At 43.2% G+C, this 26,985-nt stretch overlaps 1 protein-coding gene across 1 annotated transcript in view; it reads right to left on the bottom strand.

The window, feature by feature from the left end:
• LOC120536626 (integrin alpha-M-like) overlaps positions 1-26,985 on the bottom strand; it is a 77,647-nt gene that overhangs the window by 20,975 nt on the left and 29,687 nt on the right. Inside the window, exons 2-14 of the mRNA XM_039765038.1 lie at positions 26,592-26,709; positions 19,142-19,248; positions 18,841-18,902; positions 18,544-18,664; positions 16,635-16,765; positions 16,339-16,484; positions 16,090-16,246; positions 15,846-15,981; positions 15,402-15,475; positions 9,581-9,701; positions 8,820-8,962; positions 4,881-5,033; positions 2,376-2,567 (exon numbers count right to left, since the gene is read on the bottom strand). Of these exons, the coding sequence (XP_039620972.1) occupies positions 2,376-2,567; positions 4,881-5,033; positions 8,820-8,962; positions 9,581-9,701; positions 15,402-15,475; positions 15,846-15,981; positions 16,090-16,246; positions 16,339-16,484; positions 16,635-16,765; positions 18,544-18,664; positions 18,841-18,902; positions 19,142-19,248; positions 26,592-26,709 (1,661 nt within the window). The remainder of the gene's footprint in view (positions 1-2,375; positions 2,568-4,880; positions 5,034-8,819; positions 8,963-9,580; positions 9,702-15,401; positions 15,476-15,845; positions 15,982-16,089; positions 16,247-16,338; positions 16,485-16,634; positions 16,766-18,543; positions 18,665-18,840; positions 18,903-19,141; positions 19,249-26,591; positions 26,710-26,985) is intronic.

The following is a 26,985-nucleotide window of genomic DNA, read 5'->3' as shown; positions in this document are numbered from 1 at the left end:
CGTTTAACTCAGCCCCATTGTTTGGGACCAAACAATTACACAACATTTTTTTAAAAAGACTGAAAAAATTGTTCATTTTCTTAATACTATACCATATTTACTCGCGTATAAGTCGGGTCCTGAAACCCGAAAAATCGATCATAAAATCAGACCCCAACTTATACGACAACACTTAATTTAATTTTTTTTTACATTCTCCAGTCTCACATCAGTTTCTCAGACACATCGAATTTTGTTGCAGTACCGTAGTTACAAATTTCTTTCGCCACTTCAACGACTTTTAATTTAAAACCAGCTTGATATTCTCTTCTGATCGCACGCTCCATCGTAGATAAGGGATGCTCTTACGATAAAGGTGTATGAGGGTGTGAGATACAAAAAACACAAATCAGTGCAAACGTTGCTTCGGAATAGTTCGGCTATCACCGCATGGACACGTAGGAACAATACATAGAAACAAAAGGCAGTGTGCTCCGTGGTTACTCTCTCCGGTGGGTGTTAGCATATCGTAATCTCTTGCAACAATAGCATGAATTTTCCGCGTTCGACTTATACGACCGACATTATAAGATATCGGAAATTATACGGTAAAATCAAGCCCCGACTTATACGCAGGAGAACTTAAACATGAGTATATACGGTAATTAAAGTACAGAATTTAGCTGTTAAAATGCCATATTGCATACCCCCATAATATGCTGAGATCTTCCCTCAAAGATGGCCAAATCACCGTATCACGGTATCACATCCCCACGACGACTTCCATATCTTTCTTGAGCATCCTGATTTAATCGCGTACAATTTTACACAAAGACTGTCATCTACTGAATAAGAGGGGGCTTTCAACTTTCAAATGACACCACACCCCTTTGTGTTGGTAAAGATGTTTTTGAAATTGCAAGTATTGATGTCTGCGGTGGGTTGGCACCCTGCCCAGGATTGGTTCCTGCCTTGTGCCCTGTGTTGGCTGGGATTGGCTCCGGCAGACCCCCGTGACCCTATTCGGATTCAGCGGGTTAGAAAATGGATGGAAGTATTGGTGTTGTAATTAGTTTTAATTATAATTTGTATGACTGTAATTATACCCAGTATAATTTCTTTACTAACTATGCACATTCAGAATGATGAACAGGCCTGGGGTCTTCAACAGTGAATATGGATGCTTATTTGAAAACAGTAAAAGTGGAGATAAAGAATCCTGTGTTTTGTACTGCTTCAAAACAGTAAAACTGGACATATCACTTGTAGATATTTCAGAATATTATTTTTTTTCTGAGTGGTCCTGATCAGGACTCTCAAGAGAGACTGAGCGAGCGAGGAGTTTGAGTGTCTGGGCTTGCGAATGTCCTGTTAAAAACCAAAGAGCCAGGTCTTTAATGGCCTCTTGGGCACGACCATCAGCAGTGTGTCTGTTTGTGTAGAGATTGTCGACCTCGTCATTGAGTGGTTTGCTTACCTCGGCAGTGACATTCATGTCTCTGGTGACTCTTCCTATGAAGTCAGTAGACGGATCGGGAGAGCATAGGGGGTTCATGAGGTCATAAAGGGGTGTGTGGTGCTCCCAATATCTATGCAAAAGGAAGAAGGACCAAGTCTTTAGAGTCCTGGTGCTTCTTGTTTGAGAGTCATGGACGCTATCCAGTGACCTGAGACGAAGACTGGCCTCCTACATGTGTGTCTCTCTGGAAAATCCTTAGTGTCCCGTTGGTTTGACTTTGTGTTGCTCATGGAGTCTCGAATGAGGCACATGACCTGCATTGTGAGGGAGCGTCAGTCAAGGCACTATGGCCATGTAGTGCGATTCCCCGAGGGTGATCCGGCTCACAGGACCACCACTGTTAAAGGTAAAGGGACACCCACGTAACACCTGGCTGCAGCAGATGATGGGTCATTTCTGTCGGACCATGTGTCTGCCTGGAGGGGTTGCCAACCAGGATTCCAAGCCGTTTCACTGTGTTATGGGTGTGGCAACGCACTGTACCAGTGCATGCTCCCTGACCTGACCTGACACCTTTATAATGATCAGAAGCTTCAAAGTGCATGTTTTGGTAAAAACATTACAGAATTTTGCAGTTTATTCTGCTGTCATAAATGTGTACAACGTATAAAAATTATCCTGCTCTAAAAAAAAAATCTGAAAGAGAAATGTCCGACTTTTATTTTGCAGGGTGGACCGTGAATCTTAAGTGAGGAATAATGATGCCACAGCCAGTTAAATCAAAGTAGCATAAAAGCAGACAAAAAACAAAGCAGAATTTAAAAGTTTAAGGGTGAATGCCACCAGTTTTGCAGATTGGCAGGGTTAGGACCACCCGTCTCTTCACTTTATTTTTTTTCTTTAAATTTTTTTAGTTCCTTTTCTGTCTGTCACTTACCTGTGAGTACCTGGAGTTCATGCCTTTTGCTGATCCATGGAAAATATACACGCTGCCTCTGTTGTCATCCTCTAGCGGGGCACCAATGGCGATGTCCGTCAGTCCGTCCTCATTGAGATCCTGGATCGTGGAGATGGACGAACCAAAACGGGCCGACTGTAACCCAGTTTCTCCGCTCACGTTGAAAAGAAGCTGTGAGCAAAAGTAAACCACTGACCGTATTACTGAACATGGCACACAAAGTTATGGATTAGTTAGTGATGTTTCTTGTCCCCCAATCTCGCTTTGCATGTGATTTTTTAATTGTGAAACGTAAAACTCACTCAAATTGGGGTGTTGTGGGTTTTTAAAGGTTTTTTGGGGTGGAATGAAAGTAATATTAAAATTCTATCAGACGGTTGTGGCGAGCACCCTCTTGTGGTGTGCTGGGGAAGGCAGCATAAAGAACAGGGACGCCTCATGCCTGGACAAACTGGTGAGGACTATATTCTTTATTGTAGGCACGGAGCTGGGCAGTTTGACATCCGTGGCAGAGCGACGGGCGCTGAGCAGACTCCTGTCAATCATGGAGAATCCACTGCATCCACTGAACAGGATCATCTCCAGACAGAGGAGCAGCTTCAGCAACAGACTGCTGTCACCATCCTGCTCCAGTGACAGACTGAGGAGACCCCACACTATGCGACTCTTCAATTCCACCCGGGGGGGATAAACATTAACATTATACAAAGTTATTGTCTGTTATACCTGCATTGTTATCACTCTTTAATTTAATATTGTTCTTTATCAGTATGCTGCTGCTGGAGTATGTGAATTTCCCCTTGGGATTAATAAAGTATCTATCTATCTATCTATCTATCTATCTATCTATCTATCTATCTATCTATCTATCTATCTATCTATCTATCTATCTATCTATCCATATCTTCGTGCTCCTCACCCCCAGGCCGCCAGGAGGACCTCTCCCGACAGCAGGATCATTCCCCGAGTTCCAGCAGGGCCTCATGAACTATGTAGTGTTTTTACACAGCCCTGCTGGATACCTTGGGGACCACCGGGAGTCGCTGTAGGGGGGCTCATGGGCTCTTGTGTGCCCTATAACCCGGGAGTACGTCACGGTCACGTGACAGGAAGGAACGGCGTGCTCCCGGGGTGAAAAAAATGACTGTTTGCCCTGACCCGGAAGGAATAAGGAACTGTGGTCTGATTGGACAGGAACGCCTCTGGGTCAGGGGCTATAAAAGGACTAGAAGCCAGTCCAGACGCTGAGCTGAGCTGGGAGGTAGGAGGGCAAAGTGTCTGGGCAAGGAGGAGAGTTTATTGTGTTTATTTAGTGGTTAGTTAAATATATGAGTAGTGTGGAGGGTGCTTGGTGCACTGTGAAAAATAATAAAGAATATTGGGCTTTTATCCAGTGTCTTGCGTGGTACCTGGTATCTATCTATCTATCTATCTATCTATCTATCTATCTATCTATCTATCTATCTATCTATCTATCTATCTATCTATCTATCATATAGTGCCTTTCATATCTATCTATCTATCTATCTATCTATCTATCTATCTATCTATCTATCTATCTATCATCTATCTATCATATAGTGCCTTTCATATCTATCTATCTATCTATCTATCTATCTATCTATCTATCTATCTATCATATAGTGCCTTTCATATCTATCTATCTATCTATCTATCTATCTATCTATCTATCTATCTATCTATCTATCTATCTATCTATCTAATATTGCTCCCTAAAGATAACTCCAAAGCCCAAACCGCAGCTCCTTCAGTGCAGCTCACCTCAATATGGCAGCACTGCCTGCACATTCACGCCGGCAGTTTTGATTCTCTTTGGGTCAAAGTAACGCCACCTCAGTTCACTATCCTCAACTCCTGGTCCAGGGCAAGAACCGTCAGGAGGCCTCATACCCAGGCCGATGGATTTCTGGACTTGTGGCCTAACTGCTTTATCACCATGTTCAGATTCATAATAAACCCTTTTGCATATTCTTAAGAACGTTTCAGATGAGATGAAAATATGAGTGTTAATGGCATGGATTTTGCTTGTGGTGAAGTGAAATTTATTTTGCCTTTCTTTTTGCAAAATGGAAGTTTCAGTTTTCACGCCAACCGTTTCAGCCATCACTAGTCGCTTCTGAAAATCATTCACCAAATGCAATCAATCCTCATTTTTAGGTCAGAAATCGCCTCGTACGAAATAAACTTTACCAAAATTGAATCCATTATCAGACCATCCTTGTCTCAGGTTGATGGTCACCTGGAGCCTGAGAGCATTTCAGAATAAAGAGACATCACGGCAAATGACAAGTTTAATCCAAATGATGGAGGTGTGTTCAGTTTAGGCCTTGGAGGCCTTTTACGGAAAGAATCAAGCTTGGCCTAAGAGAGGAAGTACTTGAGTTTTAAACGATAAAAAGATAAAAGAATTATCATAAGGGGCTAAATGGCCCACTAAATTAGTTCTCCGAAATGTCTACTTACTGTAGCGGTGGCCGCCTCTCCCAAGCGGTACACATAGACCATGCCTTCTGTTTTAGGCTTGTAGTACTGTGGCGCTCCCACTAGCAGTATGTCGGTGACGCCGTCACTGTTCACATCCACTGCGCACACTTCACCTCCAAAGTATGAGCCGATCTGGGAGTGGGAATAAAAACTCTACGTTAACTCCCATAACAAGTGGAAGAACAGTTTAAAAAAATAGTTGGATTGTGCTGTCGTCGTAAACAGCAATTCTCATCCACCTTCCATGACAGAAAACAACTAATGCAGCCTGAGGGTATCCTGCTTTGATGGTAGTGTAACCAAATGACTAAAGATACAGGGCCTAAAACTCTCCAGCAGAGCACAATGCGACCTTCAGGATGTGCCTTTATGGATTTCCGCTCTTCATCAAATGCAACTGTAAATGGTCTACTGCATATAAATTACAACATCAGAATAACTGTGACGAGAACGGGCCATTTGACCCAACAAGCTCATTCGTCCCATTTGTCATTTTTTTTTCCCATGACCCAATCTTGCTCAGTCTTATAGTCTTTGAGACTCCATCCATGATGGGGTGGAGGTTCCTCTTGGAAAACAGTCATAAGGTGTTGGGGAGGGGGTCCTCTTAGAAGAATCACCACTGATCATCAACGTCTGTTGCTTAACCTGCACACAGTGACCCATTGTGAGACTATCTTGCAAACTGTGCGCAACGTTGAATACAACGGAGAGTCGCAACCCAGAGTGACCCAACAGATGCGATCCCAAGCAGGCCGCGATCCATAGTTTAAGAACCTGTGATCTCGATGGTCCAAAATTAACATCAAACTGAGATCTGAAGGTCTCTAAAGTCCAACTCTCCACCACACTAACTGGTCACTTACTGCATGTGATAATGGCTCCTTACATGAAGGCCTACCATCGTGTATTCAGATCTAACCTTTACTTCCATTGAATGTCATCATTCACAAGCTCAGAGAACCGTAGTCACAATTAGTGAGGTAGACAGTAGGACTTTAGGGACTTTCAAAACTCGACTTGATGTTATTTTAGAAGAATTAAGTGGATAGGACTGGCGAGCATTGCTGGGGTTCTCGTCTAGATTGTTATTTGCTCAATTCTGTATGCCGTTCAAGTCCTTTTTCTGACAGTTTTGCTTATTCTGCCCTTCTACCTAGTTTTGGTATCATCTGCACTCTTAACCTGATTGTTGATCATCAATTCATGTACAGGGTGGCCCATATTTTTGTATATGATTGAGCCAACCTGCTCCTCTTCGCTTACAAAACACTACCACTAATTTCAAATTTTGTGTTTATCTTGCGATGGCTAGCACACTAGGGCCACCACCTTCAAACTCAACTGCCACCCTCCGTTTCACCACCGCAGTATAAACGCACACAACGTACGCACTGCTCTAGCGACAATCGTTTCGCCGCCATTCTGTGTTCAAACACAGCAGGGGATGCCAAGTACAGCACATCGTTACTCCCGTTCTCATACACAGTGATGCCATTTTCGATACTTTTCACACAGTAGTTTAAATGCCACAGTCTGTGAGACGTCATATGCATTAATATGGGCACCCTATGTAGTAAAAAGAGTAGCAGACACAGCACTGAGGGCTAAAACATTTGAATTGATTTGTTATACTTTATTAATTCTTGAAGGGAAATTGTCTTTTTCCCATGAACTTTGGAGATCAGATAGGACTAATCCCTAATTCTGAGGAAGAGATCCTCTCTTGCTTCCTGTGTTAGATCTAGTTTTGCACCCACCTACATAATGCACTCCTATTTCCGCTAGTTTGATCGTTAACTTTTTATGTGGTACCTTATCAAAAGCCTCCGAAAAATCAAGATAAACCAGACCACACACCACCTCTCTTATCATCTGCTGTTGCCCGCTAACTCATAGAATTTCAACATATTATTCAAACATGACCTTCTCCATCTGAACCCATATTGAGTATTCGCTAACACACCTATTCTCGTCATATGCTGCTGGATGTGTTCCTTAATAATTTCTTCCATTCATTTACCTGTGATGCACGTTGAGCTTGCTGACCAATAGTTACTTGGATTAGCCCGATCACCCTTTTTATATGATGGGATAATATTCGCTACTCTCCCGTCTTTAGGAATGTTCCAAAAAGTGTGTGCCAAGGGTTTATATACTGTATGTACTCACTGTCCTCCTTAAGTACATACAGTAAATGTTACCTGGTCCTGGTGGTCCTGATGATCTGTTAGTGTTTCCCTGTGTGGGGGTCCAAGGGTGACTTTATGCTGCCTTATTATGTAGACCTTAACAAAATGTCTGAAATCCCATACTTTTCCAGCCCTGACAGGGACAGTAGTTCCCTTTAACATCTAAAACCCCAGGTTACTCAACAGAGTAAAAGAAAAGGCAAGAGAAAGAGCTGCACTTTTAATTATATATTATGGATAATAGGATTTACTATAACCAGTGTCACATAAATCACAGAGAATGTGGCTTTGCAAACCGAACAATAAGACCCGATCATGCCTGATGTGTAGTTTTAAGTGGCACATAAAGTTGTAGTCACACTTGATTCTTTCTGATCAATTCATTCCTGGTCAGCTCTCTTGTGGTCATCATATCTTTTATTGCCTCTCTGCAGCTCCTGACACACACACACACACACACCTCCTGGACACTTCACCAATAAAACATCTGAGACACAGTTTTATTCCTGCCAGCATTTCCTCCCATTTTAAAGGAATGTTCAAACAAGTAAGTCATAAACGGGCCCTAGGAGCTCTTCTTGGTAATGAAACTCTGGTCACTTCTCCCTCTAACAAAAGATCTCATTTGATCTTTGAAATTGTAGAAGCTGCCAAGCAAGGTCTGGTCCATGAAGCTTCCTTGCATTTTCTTCAGAGTTGTACAATATATGCTTAGACAGTTAGAAAAACAAAGTACAGGGTGGTCCGGATGTAATTATGCAGATCCAGATCATGTGGATGACTTTGATTTATGCGGGGACTATTCCAGTTCGGTGCAAAGACGATTATTCTTCATGTCGTCAGTTCGCACACTTCTAGATGGTTCGGGATTTTTCGGGTGATTTTCTATGTAATAAACTTAATAAGTTATAGCGTAATGAAAATTGCATAATTAGATCTGGACCACCCTATACATGCTACATAATATTCCCCAGTGCTGTTAGATTTCAGCCTATTTAATCTCCGCAGCTCTTCTCTCTCTACAATTTCCAAGTCAATCAGTACCTCCTTAGTAGTCCCTGTTACTGCTGAGAGGTTATGCACTTCCTCACATGTGAAGACCTCAGAAAAATGTAAGTTTAGAGCATCTCCTATTTTACTGTCTGCGTCTTTTAATTCCTTCTTACTATTCCTGATCCAAGGTTTTCTCGCCCAATTGGGTTATTTTTGATCGTCGTCCGTGGGAGGGAAAAAATGGGCTTTTGTGGGTTGTTAGTTTTTGGGCTCCTTTTTTGAAAAACATCAGGGTATTCTGGACTATATCTTATCATGTTTTTATCCATCTGGCACCCCTTCCCCTGCCATTCACACTTATATATGTTCTTTACCATTATAAAGTCTTGAACTATTGTGTCATGGTATATACCCATTCTATCACTCTAAAGGGAGCCACCCTACTCGGGCTTTGATGGTGTGTATTTGCTCAACCTCAGGCACTGGGCTATTTTACTTGGGCAAATTGGGGTTATCATTTTTTAGGAACCTGAGAACACTGTTCCTGGTGCACTTCACCTCCTTGAATGTTGAAAGAATCCCTTTGGGTAATTTTTCACCATTTCAACAATATTTTTCTCTATCTGCTTCTTTCCTAATGTTCCTTTTCACCGTCATTGTCACACCCTCATATGCCCTCAAATTGAAAAGAAAAACACTTTATCGGCTGGTGTGTGGAATCCTTAAGGTTTACCTGATCTCCAGTAAGATTCTGCACTTTCTCCCAGAGTTCCCCAGAATTGTAGAAGATGTCCACCCTGCCTTTGTGTTTGTGTCTTGGAGCACCAGCTATGACCAGGGAGGCCTTCCCAAGATGGCCTACGGCTATGGAGTATCCTGCAATAACAAACATATGCAAACACGCTAAGAGAAGAAGGCCAAACACGTCTGGGCCCCTAGCCATCACTGGCTAAGTAAATGTAATATTAAAGACCCACTAATTTATGTAATCTAATCAACATGGTCCCTGCCTCTTGTTAACGTGACTTCTGCAGAATTAGCGTTGTTTTACGATGAAGAATGATGGAGCTGAGGAAGACTCAGTGTGCAAGGAGCCCAAGCTTAATTAAGCCCAACCATTTATTAAAAGCAGAACAAATTAATGATGTTTGCAGAATCACTACAATGACATTCTTACTTGCTATCATTATGGGTCGTTCACTTATTTGGTTATTTCTTTGATTTTATTTCAATGACATTTTTGGGCAATATTTTCACAATCGCCACCATTTTGTGGCTGTTTTTATTGCTTATGGTAATAATGTTTGTCCATGGTCACATGCATCCCTGTTAAATCTTCTGTCTGAACAGGCCTTATGTGCCACTAAAGCCCTAGTAAAATAGGCAATGCCCACTTTGTCCTGCATGGCACATGATGTCCAGCTGTGAGAATTTGACAAGGCTATAAACGTCCCGGAGCCTTTTAACCACCCTTTGCCAAAGAAATGAACTCACCAAGGTAGGTGTCCTTTTCAGGGGCCATGGGAAGCACGATTGTAGTTTTCCCACCAGGCTTCATCTCTAGAACTGAGCCCGCCCAGTCTGAGGTCCCAACAGCTCCCAGAAACAGGTGGTCCTGTGCGTAAGAAAGTTCTTTTTAATCAACACCAAAAGTCAGTAAGAGGAGATGAGGTCAGAGGAGATTCACGTGGACATGTAATCTTCTGAACGGGTCAATTTTGACTTGGTTTGGTATCATAACCTGCTTGTAGTGCTGGTGGATACCATTAGGGGGCAGCAGTTCATCATTGTAAAGCCATTTGATCAAATGCTTCCTAAGTCTTACTGTAACTAACCCATAAAGATAAGAAGGAAATAAAATTGGTATGTCTGTTAGTTATAAAAGAGAAGTGGCTGCTCCAAAGGAAATCCATCAATCAATTTACAGAACCCACTTTGAGTCATTGCAAGGGGTACAGACTGGCAAATCCAAAATCACTCATACAGGCCTAAGTCGGAGCCTCGCACACACACATGCATGCACACCCACGCACGCGCACAAACACACACACACACACACACTCACGCGCACAAACACACACACACACACACACACACTCACGCGCACAAACACACACACACACACACACAAACACACACACACACACACTCACGCGCACAAACACACACACACACACACACACCCACGCGCACAAACACACACACACACACACACGCACGCACACACACAGACATCTTTGCAATGTGGATGTCTCGAATCCTGCCCAGTGTGTGTGCACTTAATTATAACCTCAACGAGGTCTGCTAACCAGTACTGCTGGGGTCCTGTTATGGGCAAAATTCTAAAGGTAATCAATCAAAACGTTTTGAGCCCACCCTCTTGAGAGAAACAAGCAGTTTGAACTTTTTGACATAACCCCGAGCACCGAGGCACTTTTTATAATGGTCACAAAGCTTACCCGTACGACTGAACCGGAAGGGCTTGTCTTATTTTCACATCCACCCTTCAGCAGCTGACTGTGAGAATTAAAGCATTTTATACGTGTATTTTATTTTTTTTTAATCTCTCTCTAGTTTTGATTTGAAGTCTACTTTCATTTTTAACTCTTTTAGACAACATTTAATATTTTTTAACATCGTGATGTTCTTGTTTAGGCATTACTCTGAGTAGTATCACATGACAGTTCAGTCGTGTTCGTTATAAATATGCCAGCTTTTCCCGTATTCACTATTTCAATTCTTTATAAAGCCTCTTAGTGTCAGTTCACATCAAATTCAAGTATAGTCATGGGAAAAAGTAAGTGCACCCCATGGAACATGCTGACGTTTTCAACATATTTGAACAGATCTTCATGCAAAACATAGCTTTACAGATAAAGGGGATCTGCTTGAATAAAAGGCCAAGGAAAATGTGTCTTTTCAATCATTTATTCAACAAAATGTCAAACAGTGTAACGGTCTACTGGATAAAAAGTAAGGCCACCTTTGGCCTCAGAAGCTGCTATCGCCCGCTTGAGTAGAAACGACTTCTAGTAGGTGTTTTGCATACATGCCCACCTGTCTCTGACATCAAATCGGTGAAATTTTGGACTAATCCTCCATGCCAAATTCCTGCAGCTGCAAGATGTTTGTGGGTTTTCTTGCACGTTCTGCTCATTTCAGGTCCTCCCACAGCTTTTCAATTTGATTCAAATCGGAACTTTGACTAGGCCAGACCATAACTCTCTGTTTCTTCTTTTGGTGCCATTCTTTGGATCAGTGTGATGTTGAAAGGTACATTCATAGTTCATCTTCAGCTTACGAACCAGATGGCCTCACATTCTCCTCAAGTACACTTTTATATGATGGACTCAATGAGGCCCTGAGGCAACAAAACAAGCTCAAACCACCAAGCTTCACAGTTGGCGTGAGGTCCTTCTGGTCAGATGCTGTCCTTCAGTTTGCGCCAAACACCTCTACAGTTACTGTGGCCAGACAACTCTGTCTGTGATTCATCTGTCCAGAGCATGTTGTCCCAGAAGGTCTGGTCTTTGGCAAACTGCAGATTTGTTCTGATGTTCTTTTTGAATAACAGAGGCTTTTTCCTGGCACACCTTTCCTTCAGTTCACATTTGTGTGGTCTCTTTCTGAACGTTGATGCCCACACTTTGACAGCAACTCTTGCAAGGTTTACCCACAGATTCCAAGCTGTTCTTGCAGACTTCTTTTAGTATCAAAGAGTCAGCTCTTGGGATGAATTTGCTGGGTCATCCAGTCCTGGACAAACGATCAGTCGTTAGAAATCCATGAAAATTGTAGATGGTTTCCCTTTCATTAGAATGATTGAATTCAAATCATTTGATGATCTTTTTCAAACCCTTTCCATGACCTTCTTTCTGAGGGTCTTAGAGAACTCCTTTGATCTTGACATGATGACACCATACATGTCAATAAGATAGAGAACAGCAGACCCTCAACATCTGCAGATTAAATGAAGACAGTCAGGTCCGCCTGCAGACTACCTAAGGAGGATCTAGTCATTGTGACCTCATCAGGAACACCTGATTCTTATTTGATGGATTTGCAGTGGTGATAAATTAAGGGATGGACTTACTTTTTTCACATGACAAATCTTTATTTTGGTTTGTTTAGGTTATGAGGATGAATACACCATGTCAGTCTGACATGCTATTTGCTCACATAGATCACCGTTATCTGTAGGCACTGTTTGCAGGAAGATCTACTGCTTGCCTGTTGAAGCAGGTTGAAAAAGTCAACCATTTCCATGGGGTGTACTTCCTTTTTCACATTTCTGTAGGTCCTAGCGCTAGATTTTATTGACTCATTGTTGACCATGACTTTCGATTCGGGTTTAGCATTTTGGTTTTGGTACCGCAAAACAACCCTCTCTGCCTGTTCTCGCCTACGATTTTCTTGCTTCTGTTTTCATCTCTTGGCCCTTTTTACTCACATTAATCTCCAGAGATCCTGGCTTGACAGCTTCATAATTGGCATAGCACTTCCCATAGACGTAGCCTCAGAGGTTGGGGCAAAGGTGAGAGTTACACAGAACCAAGTCTGGAAAGTACAGAGGGTGATGCGTGGCTTCTCCCTTGAAATTCTTGTGAAGACGAGATGATCGATGTGTTTTCGTGACACTTTACCCTGAGAGGCCAGCATACGTGAACATTTTAAGGTTGGTCATCGATATGAACCATGTATTCAACATCAACGCCACACACACGATCTTGCTGGCCTGGCCTAGAACTTTAATTTCTTTGGTTTACTTTCATGGTTGGAACTGTTGTGAAGACTCTGGGACGTAATGATGTATCCCCTGTGATTTCTAGTCTTATAATCTGACCTCCTAAAGGTAATGAGATCCAGCAGTCATTTGGTGTGACATACTGTCCTGCTCCAAGTCATGAAGTGTGATGCTGGTCTTAGGGATAAGCAGATAGATTTATACATTTTTACTTTCTTGTATACAAAGTAATAGGGAAAGTATTGTAATCATCCAAAAATTCGACTTCAAGATATTGATGAATCTCAACATTTTAGACCTCCCGGAGTCCGATTTACTTTCTCGTAGGGAAAGTATTAGAATCGTCCAAAAATTTGATTTCGAGATTTTGATGAATCTCAACATTTTAGACCTCCTTGAGTCCAAAAATACCATTTTTGGAACTAGGTCTGTGTGTCTGTCTGTCTGTCTGTGTGTGTGTGTGTGTATGTAAACACGATAACTTAAGTAAGCTTTCACTTAGGTCAACCACATTTTGCATACAGTTATTAAGTAGAAAATGTAGATTTCTATCAGCTTTTGAACTATTTCATCTGACCGGAAGTGGTACTTTTTTAATTCATGCAGCTGCAGAGTCCGATCTATTCAACTTTGCTTTTTTAATAATTGTTCGATATATTATTAATTTGATTTGATTTGTTTTTAATATACATAATATCTTCTTATATAATACACTATCGTGACTGTTCGTTTGTCTGTCCAGGATTTTCAATCACCTGTAGCTCGCAAACCGTTTGAACTATTGACCTGAAATTTGGTACACATATACTACGTGACGTCTACTATTCGCTTTCAGGGTGATGATTGACCTCCAAGGTTATTCCTCTTTTAATTTTTATTTTATTTTATTGTAGAATCAAACTCTTGGCAGCGGCCAACAGGGAGGCCTTGCGGTGCATGTGTACGGACGCCATTCTCATCCCTACCACCTTTGCTGTGAAGACTTAAGTGCCAGCTTAAGTGAAAAATTAAGAAAAACATACTTGTACAAGTAATTGCAACATAAACACTGACTTAATCAGTTTTTCACGCAAAAAGATCCTGACGAAAGAAGACAAGAAGTGGGCTGCTAGGGTGGAGAAAAGAAGAGCTGCTCAGGAAGCAGCAAGCGTATCAACCTCTGAGCAAACGAATGGTAAACGTACAGAGAAAGAGGAGGAAAACTAGGAATGGTCAAGTCAAGTGGATTCACTGCACGTTATCGTGCAGTATATAATCATTGCCTTGCGATTTACACCTCAAATATCCATCCCCATAACTGAGTATATGAGAAAGTCGAGGGGAGACCACTCCAGATTTCTTAGATTTTAGTCTGTTCTTAGGTTTAATTGTTTTGTTTCTTCAGTCTTGAAGGTAACTGTGAGAAGGTACGTTTACCATACCCTGGAGCTGAACACTGGCATAACTGGTGAAAGCAATGCCACCATTTTGGATTGTAAGAGTGTTCTCACCATGATGGAGTACCAATGGGTTTGAGGTTCCACCCTTTTGTCTGCTTTATAGGTTTTGAGGCTTGTACAGTCATTTTGGTCATGTGCTCAGAACATTCAGATACTTAAAATTAACAGAATACACTTTTGTCCATGGTTTCCTCCCAGTATCTGAATCCTACTCAGAAGCTTCAAAGATATTTATTTAATTCATCATTTAGAACAGCGGTTCCCAAACGCGGTCCCTGAAATTTAATTTATCTGTGCAAAACCCTATATGACAAGCCTGTTGTGAGCAAAAACTGTTTAAATACAATAATACGTGGATTCCCAAATTTAGTGTGGTGTGAAATTTCATCATCTGAATAAATAAAACCTGTTATTCAAATCAGTATTTAGTTCATTTAACGCTACCGTAATTCCTTTTAGCGGAAGTCAACTTCTACTTCTTCACTGTTTGAGCTTTTGGTCACTAGATGAAAGCACAACGCCGACACTATTTAGTCTTCGGTAAGTCTGCCTCACAGAAACCGCTCGCGTTTGTTGTTATAAATGCACTGCCGCTGTATCGCATCATAGTCACTAGATCTAAGCACAAAGCCGATACCATTTTGTCTTCGGTAACTGCGTCACATACAGGCTGAAGGTAGGATTTAGTTTCGGGGCGGAATTTATCAATTTATGTACATGCACAAATTTTTTCATTAATTTTATGCATAATTCCTTCCAATTCTTTAACTTTTATTCAGATTTTGGGTCGGTTTAGACCCGAACTCCCCACCTTACAACTCTCCCTCCCTTTCAGCAATTTTTATTTGCTTTTCAAGGGATTGAAATAAGACGCAACAGTTACATATCAGTTGTACTAACATAAATTCATTCGACATTGTAGTCAGTGTCGTGAATTTACTGTATATTACCTAATTAAGAATTAATCATTCAGTACTTGCTGAATGCAGTACTTGCTTTTTATTTTTTTGGTTAAAAATTCGGGTGTACGCAACGCAACTCACTTAACCTCGGGTGGTACTAGACTCCAAAAGTTTGGGAACCCCTGATTTAGAAGAACATTAAGTATATGAAATGCAGCTTCATAATTTACCTCAGAATAGGCCACGCTGAACCCGCTCTGCGACATCTCGTTTACAAAGGACCTGCTGTATGCATTCTTCTCACCTGCACAAAACGAAAATGTCACCGTCATCAGTTTGCTGATTGCTGTTTCCTTAATTTTCACCCCAAGGTTCTCCATCTACACTTTGAAATCAGAGTACTAATTATCCAGCTGCATAACATGTTAGCAATTTATAGGCCTTTACACAATTTCTTTTATCTGCAGGGAACAGCATAAGGTTGCGGTGGTCTCTAAACATTGATTGGTTAATTGAACTGATGGAGCATTGTAGTGAAAGGCAATACAACTGCTATAAGAAGTCCATCCACAACAATCCAGACCTCAGATGTGATTCTGTTTGGCCAACCCATCTTTCATAAAACTTTACTGCTGAAATGACATTTTGGAAAACTTATCAGAGATGTCTCCTACCTTCCATGCTGTAGATTTTAGCCTGCAGGTTGTCCAGGATACCTTTGAGCCCTTTGTAGTTGTCAATGTAGAAGGTGTTGTTGCCTCTGGGTTCAGAAGCCAGGCTCTTCAGATTTTCGATCTTCACGTTCCCAATCTGTAATGGAAGAAGTACAGTTTTCTCACTCCTGTAAAGTACTCAAGGATGGTAAGTGGGCACCTGGAGCCCAGTTATTATGATGAGGACATCTTAAATGATTTTTACCCCAATGACATATCTGATGATGTGTTTTTCATCCAGACGTTTGGTCACATTATTGTAATCATCATCATAGTCAGTGGGGTCCCCGTCTGTGATGATCAGCAGCACTTTGGTCGCATTCTCTTTTGCTCCATATTGGGTGTTGTACAGCAGATTTCCACTGAGGACATAAAAAACAGAAAGTGGTAGGAGGCCTTAAACTGGTCCACCATCTTCTGGCCATCTACAGGCTGAACCTTCATCTTTACTCACATTGTGTAATCCAAGGCTTTATGTGTGTTGGTCAACTGCTTCATATGCTGCACATTGGCCAGGAGTTTCTCTGGGTCTCTAATTGCCTGATAGCTGGAAAAATTGAACTCTGTGCGAACATCTGAAGAGAACTGCACTGCAGCAAACTGCATGAAGACACAACACAAGAAATCTGTCATCTATCCCACACTGGGTGGGTCAGCAGAAGCAGCCAAGACATGGTTGGCAATGACTGCCCAAGTTGTAATATTGAGGCGGGTGTGTAACTGGAGAAACTCAATGAAGTTTAACATCACCTGTATGGAAGTGTTGGTCAAGTTCTTCATGATGTCAATGATGAAATTCTTGTTGTTTATGAAATCATCACCCTTAAGACTTTCAGAGCCATCAAACAGAAATACAAGGTCAATGTTGCGTTTGGTGCATTCTGGGAAAAAGACAAGTCAAGGAAAAGCGTGTAAGAAGAGCCATCACTCTGAGGATAATAGTATTAGAACTCTTCACACTGAGGACCTGCTCACGTCTGAATATTGGTTGAGTCTGGTTTGGTGAAAATGAATTAGCGTCCCTTAAGGTGAGTCTATGCCATTACTTGAGTTACTTATAAATTGGGGTTGCTAGTGCATTTTCAATCTCATTGTTTCATGTGTTTCAGTTGAAACCTGGTCATATGCAGTATGTTGTCTCCTAAATGTGCAAGTGAGGGGCCATCAGGATGTTGAAATCCGTAAAATTGGGGGTTGTAGAAAACATCAGGCTAGAGTGGAACATTTAGTGGATTGGCGTAGTTCTGGTCATGACGAGTGGTCCTGGGCTGCCTCTCGACATTTTCATGCTGCTGCTTTGCTTGCGAAATTTCATAACCTTTTCCCTTCTAAGCCTGATGGTTGTTCCCAGAGTGAATGCCACGGTTGGGAGGGTTACTCCCCCATGTGATCTGATAAAGTTTATCTAATCTAATCTAATATTATAATAAAGATTATTTTTATTCTCGTGTTTTGTGTACGCAGTCATGGCATCAATGACATCACCAGTCGTAAATAATATAAACAGAGTGACATTTTCAGGTTACATTATCCCTTGATGGATAAGAAACAATCTAGCATAGTTACTTTCTTTGTTTTTGAAGTAGACCAAGCGCTTGGCTCCATTAATGGTTTCAAACTCATTTTTAACTTCTCTCGTGTTTTGTTTGCCTGATTTCTGTTGATCCCATTGGTTTTTGTCTTTGCCTGTCTTGCATTCATCTCCAGGTCTTATCTCACACTTTCTGCTCATGATAATCCTTAGAGACTCGGTGTCTTGTCAATTAGGACTAATTTCAATGGGTTTTTGTGTCTACCATCTTCTGGAAGTCCACAGTAATATCAGAAATGGTTAGAATGAAGCCACTATGTTCAGGTCTGATCAGGGGCCTCTCTGTCTAGCATATTCTGCAAGTCAGCAGATTAAGGGTTAGGGTTCTTTGAGATCACAGTCTAGTAAATTAAGTCAGGTTTTCTTAATATTCCCTTCCAGAAATGAGGAGGGATGGATCTCGTGAGCTCTCATAGTAATCTGAGAGTAGACCACATGTCGAAACATTCATGAAGGGTAGAACTTCCAAGGTTAGCAGGATTTCCTCTCATTAAATTGGAATGAGCTAAAGTGGGACCTGATCTGGTCAGTCTTGACCAGTCCATGAACCTGTCTCCCCTTCAGAAAGTTTAGTCCGTCTACATCCCTGGGAGATCAGCTGTACCATATCATCTGGACACTCCTTAGTGGTCTCAGTATAACCAAAATCAGATAAATCTGCATGTGGTTTATCAGGGAGAGTCATCCTCAGCATCTACAATATGTCAGTCTGAGTTCCTTGAGACAGAAACGATCAGGCCTTAAAGCTCTCAGCTGAATAACTGTGGATAACAGAGCAGACAGAGCTTGAGGCCTACTCAGATCTTAGTGAGAATTCCTTCACCAGTAATAGCCAGGGGTCATTTACCTGCTTGGGGTGGACAAGTCTAATGAGATCTTAGGAAGAAATGAAGGGAACATCTCAAGTATGATTGCCATGAGGTCAACTGACTAGTGTCTGGCAAGGTCTCCATGAGTTTCAAAATCATCTGGGATCAAATACCTTACAAATTAGCAGGGTGGCTAATGGTGAAGTCTCAGTGAAGTTAATGTCTTCATTGAGGCTGTGACGGTTCAGCTCATACAGACCTTGGTAAAGGGGTGTAACCGTGTCCTTTTCTATGAGATTGAGCCCCTTGTCGTAGGTGTAACAGATTCCATTGTAGTACATGTTCTTGTCACACTCGTGGGCCAACACAGGGCTGCAGGTCTGAAAAAGCAAGGGAATGGCCGACGGTCAGAACCGAGATGACACTCATCATTCATTTGGTAAGATGGAATTTGCAAGCTGGGGTCATCAAGTTCTTTATGATAATTGGACAAAATGTGAAAATGGACAAAAAGTGCAGTTGTAAGGTTTTTCAGCCAGTGGGTTACCATACTCACTGTGAGCAGTGACGAGTCTCTAGTAGAAAGGGACAGGCCTACTGGCAGATTCTGTTCAGACCCTGAAATCAAGAAAATCAGAGATTAGTGTCCAGAAGTGGACCAGGAGGCCTAACCTGACACCAACAGAGCATTGTGGTTCTACTGGAGCTGTCAATGAAGTAAAGATCTAAAGAGAGGAGCAGCAAGTCTGAGATGGAAAGGTGGAGAGAAGGAGAGCCATCCTGCCACTGTGTGATATCACACCCTCACAGTCCACGCATATTCAGTTCTCCTCCTTCGGTTTCGCTCACTCGCCTACCTGGGTTTTTTATGGACTGACACTCTGCTGTCCCATTCATACACTTGAAGATTCCTCCAGCTCTGTCATTGGGGCTCTGCTTCTTGTGGGGGGCGCTGACAATAATCCTGCCATGAGACAAAAGTCACAAAATAAGCCTCCCAGGACTTGACACTTGGACATTGGGACCACCGGGCTCTTCTCTCCATGGATTGTGCTGTCAGGCCACAAACTGTTGGAGACAAAAATGAGTGATGGAGAGGAAGAGAGATCAAGTGAATGGCCCAAATCACATCAACCTGCTGGCACCCACCACCCTAACCTTGCTATGTTTGCGAAAGGAAAGGAGGACAAACTGGAAATAATGGAGATGGCCAGGAGGAGGAACAAAAAAATAAACTGATAATAAGAATTAGTCCAATCTTTTGGCTACCGGTAAACCAAAAATCAAAGTTGAATCCAGAAAAAGGGTCTGCGGCAGTAGTAATGAATACGGAGAGCCACACGCAGACGTTTATTTTGATTTCCAGTATCTGCAAACTTGCATGACCAGAAAGTGCAGAGCGTCAGCCTTTTATCTCGTTACAGCGAAACATCCACACCCTGCACCTCTGTATGTCATTGCATAGGAAGCAGGGCCGGGGCAAGGGTGAGGCAAACAAGGCACCTGCCGCGGGTGAACGATGGGAAAGGGCGCAAAATTGACGAGAAATGACAATTGGTAAATTACAAAATAAAAAAAATAAAAGCCAAATGTATGTTGCAATGTTCGTCCAATACCTTACGCAAACTGACGATTTGCATCGGACGCTCTCGCTGGATACACTCGTGTCCTCGTATGATAGAAGGAGTAATAGATATTTTAATATCACAACTCTGCTAATACCAGCATAGGAGACTTCGTTCCAGCAAAGCAGCGGGTCCAGATGGAGAATCACCACGACTGCTGAAGGCCTGTGCGCTGGAGCTGGGGAGTCCTCTACAGCGCATCTTCAACCTGAGCCTGGAACAGGGGAGAGTCCCGAGGCTTTGGAAAACATCTTGCATCACCCCAGTCCCAAAGGTATCACGTCCTAGTGAGCTGAACGACTTCCGGCCTGTCAGCCTGACGCGACATGTGATGAAGACCATGGAGCGGCTGCTGCTTCACCACCTGAGGCCACAGGTCTGCCACGTCCTCGACCCTCTGCAGTTCGCATACCAGGAGAAGGTGGGAGTGGAGGATGCCATCATCTACATGCTACACCGATCCCTCTCCCTCCTGGACAGAGGCAGTGGTGCTGTAAGAATTATGTTTCTGGACTTCTCTAGCACCTTCAACACCATCCAGCCTCTGCTCCTTAGAGACAAGCTGACAGAGATGGGAGTAGACTCTTACTGTACCAGGTGGCATGGATCGTGGACTATCTCACTGACAGACCTCAGTAAGTGCGTCTCGGGAACTGCAGGTCTGACATTGTGGTCAGCAGCATAGGAGCACTGCAGGGGACTGGACTTTCTTCGGTCCTGTTCAGCCAACATACATCAGACTTCCAACACAACTCGGAATCCTGCCACGTGCAAAAGTACGCTGACAACACTGCTATCGTGGGCTGCATCAGGAGTGGGCAGGAGGAGGAGTATAGGAACCTAATCAAGGACTTTGTTAAATGGTGTGACTCAAACCACCTACAACTGAACACCAGCAAAACCAAGGAGCTGGTGGGGGATTTTAGGAGGCCCAGGCCCCTCATGGACCCCATGATCATCAGAGGTGACTGTGCAGAGGGTGCACACCTATAAATATCTGGGAGTGCAGCTGGATGATAAATTGGACTGGACTGCCAATACTGATGTTCTGTGTAAGAGAGGATAGAGCTGACTATACTTCCTTAGAAGGCTGGCGTCCTTCAACATCTGCAATAAGATGCTGCAGATGTTCTATCAGACGGCTGTGGCGAGCGCCCTCTTCTACCCAGTGGTGTGCTGGGGAGGCACCATAAAGAAGAGGGATGCCTCACGCCTGGACAAACTGATGAGGAAGGCAGGCTCTATTGTAGGCACGGAGCTGGACAGTTTGACATCTGTGGCAGAGCGACGGGCACTGAGCAGACTCCTGTCAATCATGGAGAATCCACTGCATCCACTGAACAGGATCATCTCCAGACAGAGGAGCAGCTTCAGCGACAGACTATATATTGTAAAGTGTCACACACGTGCACATGGGAGGCGACTAAAGTGCTCCAATGAGGGTAATTCTGCTCCAAACCAGGGGGTGGAGGAGTGCACTGATTCTTTCTCTCATTCCCCTGCAGACCAGCTACAGGAAATTCTGCCTGGTCCTGATGACCTCACTTCCAGTTTTCCAGGTCCGATGACTTCACTTCTGGCTGCCATCCCTGATGACCTCACTTTCCATTTCTAGCCCCCGATGACCTCACTTTCTAGTTCTGCTACACTTTCCCATAACTCCCTGAGCTGACCCAAGGCTCAACGTTGGCCACACACATGAGCAGCAGGGAGACATGTTTGCAGTGCTCTGTCTGTGACCCGTCCATGCACTCAGGAGCTGCTTTTATGGCCTGCATCTCCAGATACTCCCATCTTTATTGACCGTCTTTGACCAACAGAGGAGTGGGACTCCCTCTCAGGTCCAAATCCGGGGCACTATACCACCCGCCCTTCAAACCCCTGGTTCTCGAGGGGAACGTGAATTCTATTAGCTGAGCTGTTCGTGGAATGGTCTGCATTCACATTCTATATCAGGGGTGTCCAACTCTGGTCCTGGTGGGCCGCAGCGGCTGCAGGTTTTCATTCTGTCTTCTTAATTAGTGAGCTGTTGTTTTGCCTTCGTTTTAATTGACGTGACTCGGACCCCCTTAGTTGTTTCGTTTTCCTTAATGATCTGCCAAACAATAATGAGACACAAAATGAGCAGATCACCTGAAAATAATGAAAGGTGAGGGTCTCGGTCAGGTTGGTCTGCTCAGGTCACCCAAACATTTTGACGGTGGTCTTCATAAAAACAGCAAATCAACAGAATGAGAGCAGCAACAAGTCCTGATATTCAATAACAGCGTCAATGAACAGCAAGAATCGGCTTCTCACGAAGAAACCGGTTGGAGTTTGAAGCCCCAATTTAGCCGGTCACCTGTCAGCTCGTCTCACGTCTCATTTCTGTTTGGCTGTCATTTAATGAAGAAAGGAATCAATTCAGAGGACTGAATCCTTAAAAACGGGGCAATTAAAAGGAATGGTAAAGGAGTTAACTAGCAGTGAAAACTGATTAGTGAAAGGGTTAAAATGAAAACCTGCAGCCAGGAAACGTGGTTAGAACGTTAGAAAGGCAACTTTCATACCGCGTATAACAATCGGCACACTTCTGCCTTCAATAGCTGGTGTAAGGAAAGCAAGGAGACACGTAAAGAAGTTGTGTAGCCCCAAGGTGAACCCCCGAATATTGTGATGCCAAAAAAAGACGTTAACAAAAATAAAAATTAAAAAAACGACATCTCGTTCACATGGCGGAGTGGTGGCTCTGAGGCTAGGGGTTAGGCTAGGGATCTGCACTGGCAATCAGAAGGTTGCCAGTTCGAATCCCGTAAAATGCCAAAAGGGACTCTACTCTGTTGGGCCCTTCAGCAAGGCCCTTAACCTGCAATCGCTCCGTCCCGGGTATGACGTTAATCTGCACACAGCCCTGCGTGTAGGCTGAAAAACCTGGGGCTGGTGGCAGAATTGGCACTCCAGCCACCATAAAAAACCTCACACTGTTCCACTCCATCTGAACTCGTGTGGTGCTGAGGTGTCACCCGTCACATGGCTGCACTCGGGTCCTAATCTGGGATCCTGAGTTGGTTTGTCGTGTGGTGGGTGCGGCGACGCGCCATATCAGTGTGGGCTCCTCTCTCATTCACATGGGAGCCTTCGTCAGGCTGGTCCGAGATGAATTATCAGTGTAGCAACCCTGAGGTTGCAGTGACATTGATGTGACTCTGGTGACTCTGCCTATGAAGTCAGTAGACGCACTGGAAGAGCATGGGGGATTGCTAGTAAGGGGTGTGTGGTGGTCCTGGTATCTCAGGTCCAAGTCTTTAGAGTCCTGGTGCTTCCTGTTTGTGAGACATGGACGCTCTCCAGTGACCTGAGATGAAGACTGGACTCCTGTGTCTCTTTGGAGAGTCCTCGGGTCCCCACTGATGTGACTTTGTGCTGCTCACTGAATCCCAAATGAAGCACATGACCTGCATTGTGAGGGAACATCAGTTACGGCACTACGGCCATGTGTGTTGGTCTGGCTCTCAGGACCCTCGTTGTTGAGGACCCGAGTGGCTTGACCAGGCCAAGGGGACGCCCAGATGACACCTGGATGGATGGACTGGGCCGCACGTCACAAGCTTTATCGACGTGTGGTGGGTGCCTGCCCCCCCAGCCTGACCTGACCTTTTTGTTTCAGTTCAGTTTCCGGTTCTTTCTTTTAGTAAATCCCCTCCATCGACTCTTTCTCTGTAACCCCTTTAGTCATTTTATTGAAACGTTTTCGTCCACCTGACCCTACCAGTCACCCTGCATGAAGACACAAACGCTGACAGTTCCCCGTCTTTCATCCACCATCCACCTCCTCAGCTCTGACGTTTTTATCAACAGGAAACATCACTGCAGGCGAAGACGAGATTAGATTGCAAAGTGCAAAAAAAAAAAAAGTGTCTCATCATGTAGGACTGCTTCACACAGGATGCGTTACTTTCTCACATTTTTTTATGCCTTTTAATATGCAAAACCAAAGTGAAGACGTCTCAAGCCCAGAAATAAATCCATCTACCATCAAGAAGACATTTGCTCTCGTCCATTACGTTGAGCTGCACTCTTCTCCTTCCTGCATTTGCACGATCGTCATGTCAGCGTTGGTCTTCAGAGCAGAACTTTCCACATCCATCCTCTAAAGCTGATGTCACGCTATGTGACTTCTAGTCAGAGCGGGTGTCACACTCGGTGACTTCAGCTGCTCGTCTTCTTGGCTGAGAAGGTCAGATGTGAAGACTGGCAACCACAGGACGTGTCAGATGAGCCCGACTTCCCAGCACAGCTTCACATTCCCAAAGAGTCGCACGCTCGCACGCCCCCTTTTCCAGACCCCTAATAGTGTGACATGTGACGAGGCTGCAGCCCACACAAAGTGCGGCCAGTTCATCCCCGGTTTGGACCCCCTTTATCTGTTGTATTTCAGCCAGGCTGGAGTTCAAGTTCTTGTTTCATGTTGGTCTTGTCCATTTTGGATTATTTTATCGATCATTTCTGTTTTTTGAGATCAAATATTTATTGAAGATTTACATTCATGAAGAATAGAAAGAATGACACCAACAGCTTCTCAAAAGGAAATAATTGTAAATGCAGAAATATCAGTAAAAATACAACCCACTACATTTTCTCTGAGCAAAAACTCGGAGGGAAACGCAACTCAAATGTCAGACCCCCAATGCGCCAGGATGTAAAGATCAGAAAGAGGAGGGTGACAGCAACTGCTGATACATTGAAGGTTCAACACAGGAAAGTGACATGAAGGACACCCCCAAAAAAAAAAGATATAAGGGGAAACGAAAGGGTGATGTGGTTTTTGCACTGTTGGAAGTAACCTTGGTTGTCAGTTCTTCACCCACTCACTGCTTGTGTTGATATCTTCCTGTCATTTATGTAGTTCATGGACAGGGCATACTGGGAATTAGAACCCCGAATGGCAGCCTTGTTGGGTTCCCTGGGTGCTGCCAGGGGGCACTGCAGAGATACGTGATCCCTACTTTATGGCACTTCTGTTAGACCCCGAAGCACTTCCAATGGACTGTGTCCTGGCACCAGAACTACTCCCGGGTCTAAGATAATAGAAGATGCTTGACCTCATCCAGAAGAGCTGGAGTTGGGAAGAAAAAGTGGAGGAAAAAGAGGAGAGAATTGGAATTGTGATTGTGTTTATTAAGAAGCCTTTGAAAAGGTAATTATTATAAATAAACCTTATCTTTACACCGGGGACTTAGTCTGTGAGGTTGTGCCTGGGTTTGGGGATGGTGAATAGATAGATAGATAGATAGATAGATAGATAGATAGATAGATAGATAGATAGATAGATAGATAGATAGATAGATAGATAGATAGATAGATAGATAGATAGATAGATAGATAGATAGATAGATAGATAGATAGATAGATAGATAGGGCACTATATAAATGATAGATAGATAGATAGATAGATAGATAGATAGATAGATAGATAGATAGATAGATAGATAGATAGATAGATAGATAGGGCACTATATAAATGATAGATAGATAGATAGATAGATAGATAGATAGATAGATAGATGTGAAAGGCACTATATTAATAGGGCACTATATAAATGATAGATAGATAGATAGATAGATAGATAGATAGATAGATAGATAGATAGATAGATAGATAGATAGATAGATAGATAGATAGATAGATAGATGTTTGTATTTTAAATATCCTCCTCACACCCACCACTCTGTGCCCCCCAGCAGATAGGCTCACCGTCCCCCCAACCACACACACACATCTCAGTTGTGTTTTTTAGGTTTGTTCCTTTTATAAAAACTACATTTGAGGATCTGACTCTTTGTGAGTTTCTTCCTGATTTTTGTGCTTGTTTCTAAATCACTTTGTTGGCTCCACTTTTGTTTTCACTGATATTTTAAAGCTTTTAAAACATTTTAAGATGTTTTTGGTAAAAAATGTGGTAAGCACTTGTTTACCAGAGCGATTTCACATCAGTCCTCTTCTCTGAATTGGAAGAAGTGGATTAAACAATGGGTGGATTGATGGCTTTGTTCTGCAGTGCCTACCTGTGAGAAGTGATGCCAGCCAGGGGTTTAGTTCTGCGTGGAGCACAAAGGCGCTAGCTGGTTGCCCCAATACAAGTTTTATTGCTAAATTATTTGCTCCTCAGTTTGTTGGTTTAGTTTATGGTTTCTGATTAGTTTGTAATTCACAGCAGTGCTTCTTGACCACTGTGGGTTGCGGGCTGCCGCTCATGGGTTGCAAGTTGCTGTTGTTTTTAGTGGTAATGGGTGGTGGTGGGTCACGAGTGAGTCATGAAGTAAATTGCCGCCCTGATGATCAAGCTCAACAAACCAAGGAGAAGAAAACTCCAACAACAAAAGGGGAGACCCCTAATCCAAAGATTTCGGTTGTTTCTCTGAGGTGGGGTCGGTTCAACCACCGCTGTCTACTTACTGAGGAGGACCCAAAACTGGGTCGTGTCCCCACCAGGGTTGACAGTACATTTCTGAGGAGTTAGGTAAGGGACATAGAGAAGCAGACTTTATGATCTCCACATCGTTCTGGTTTATGCGTGTCCACTTGGTAGTACCCCAGCTCCACATTTTTGTTTTTGGGATCCTGAGCCCAACTTGATGGAAGCTGACCGTCCTCAATGCTTGCACACTCTGGCTTGTTCAGCCCCATTTTCTCAGTACTCACCATTTTTCATCATTGGAGCCAAACTGCCGCACTCTGTATCCAAACTGCTCACTGCCATTCTGGCGAAACATCTGTGGCTGCTGAACATCAATATTAAAGCCATGAGAGTCTTGGGCCACTGCCAGAGAAGGAGGAGAAATAGAGAAATGTCAGACAGCTGAACTCAATGGGAGCCAATCATCAGTGCTTATCAGGAAGAACACCTGCAGGGGCTGCTGGGAAAAAATGGCAGCCTGTGTTTGTACCCTGCAGAGACCTGTGTGGGTGTCATAAGCATGTGAGAGTGTCTGTGTGTGTTTTGTTTGTAGTTCTCATGGTGTTTAGGGGGTCTCTCCATGTGTACACTGGATAGGGGATCTCGGCCATTCTGCATAGTAAGGAGTCTGAAAGAGAA

This window comes from Polypterus senegalus, chromosome 10 (genome assembly GCF_016835505.1).
Source record: "Polypterus senegalus isolate Bchr_013 chromosome 10, ASM1683550v1, whole genome shotgun sequence".
NCBI classification, from domain to species: Eukaryota; Metazoa; Chordata; class Cladistia; order Polypteriformes; family Polypteridae; genus Polypterus; species Polypterus senegalus.
The sequence above is the reverse complement of the archived record's forward strand: the minus strand, read 5'-3'. Positions and strand labels throughout refer to the sequence as shown.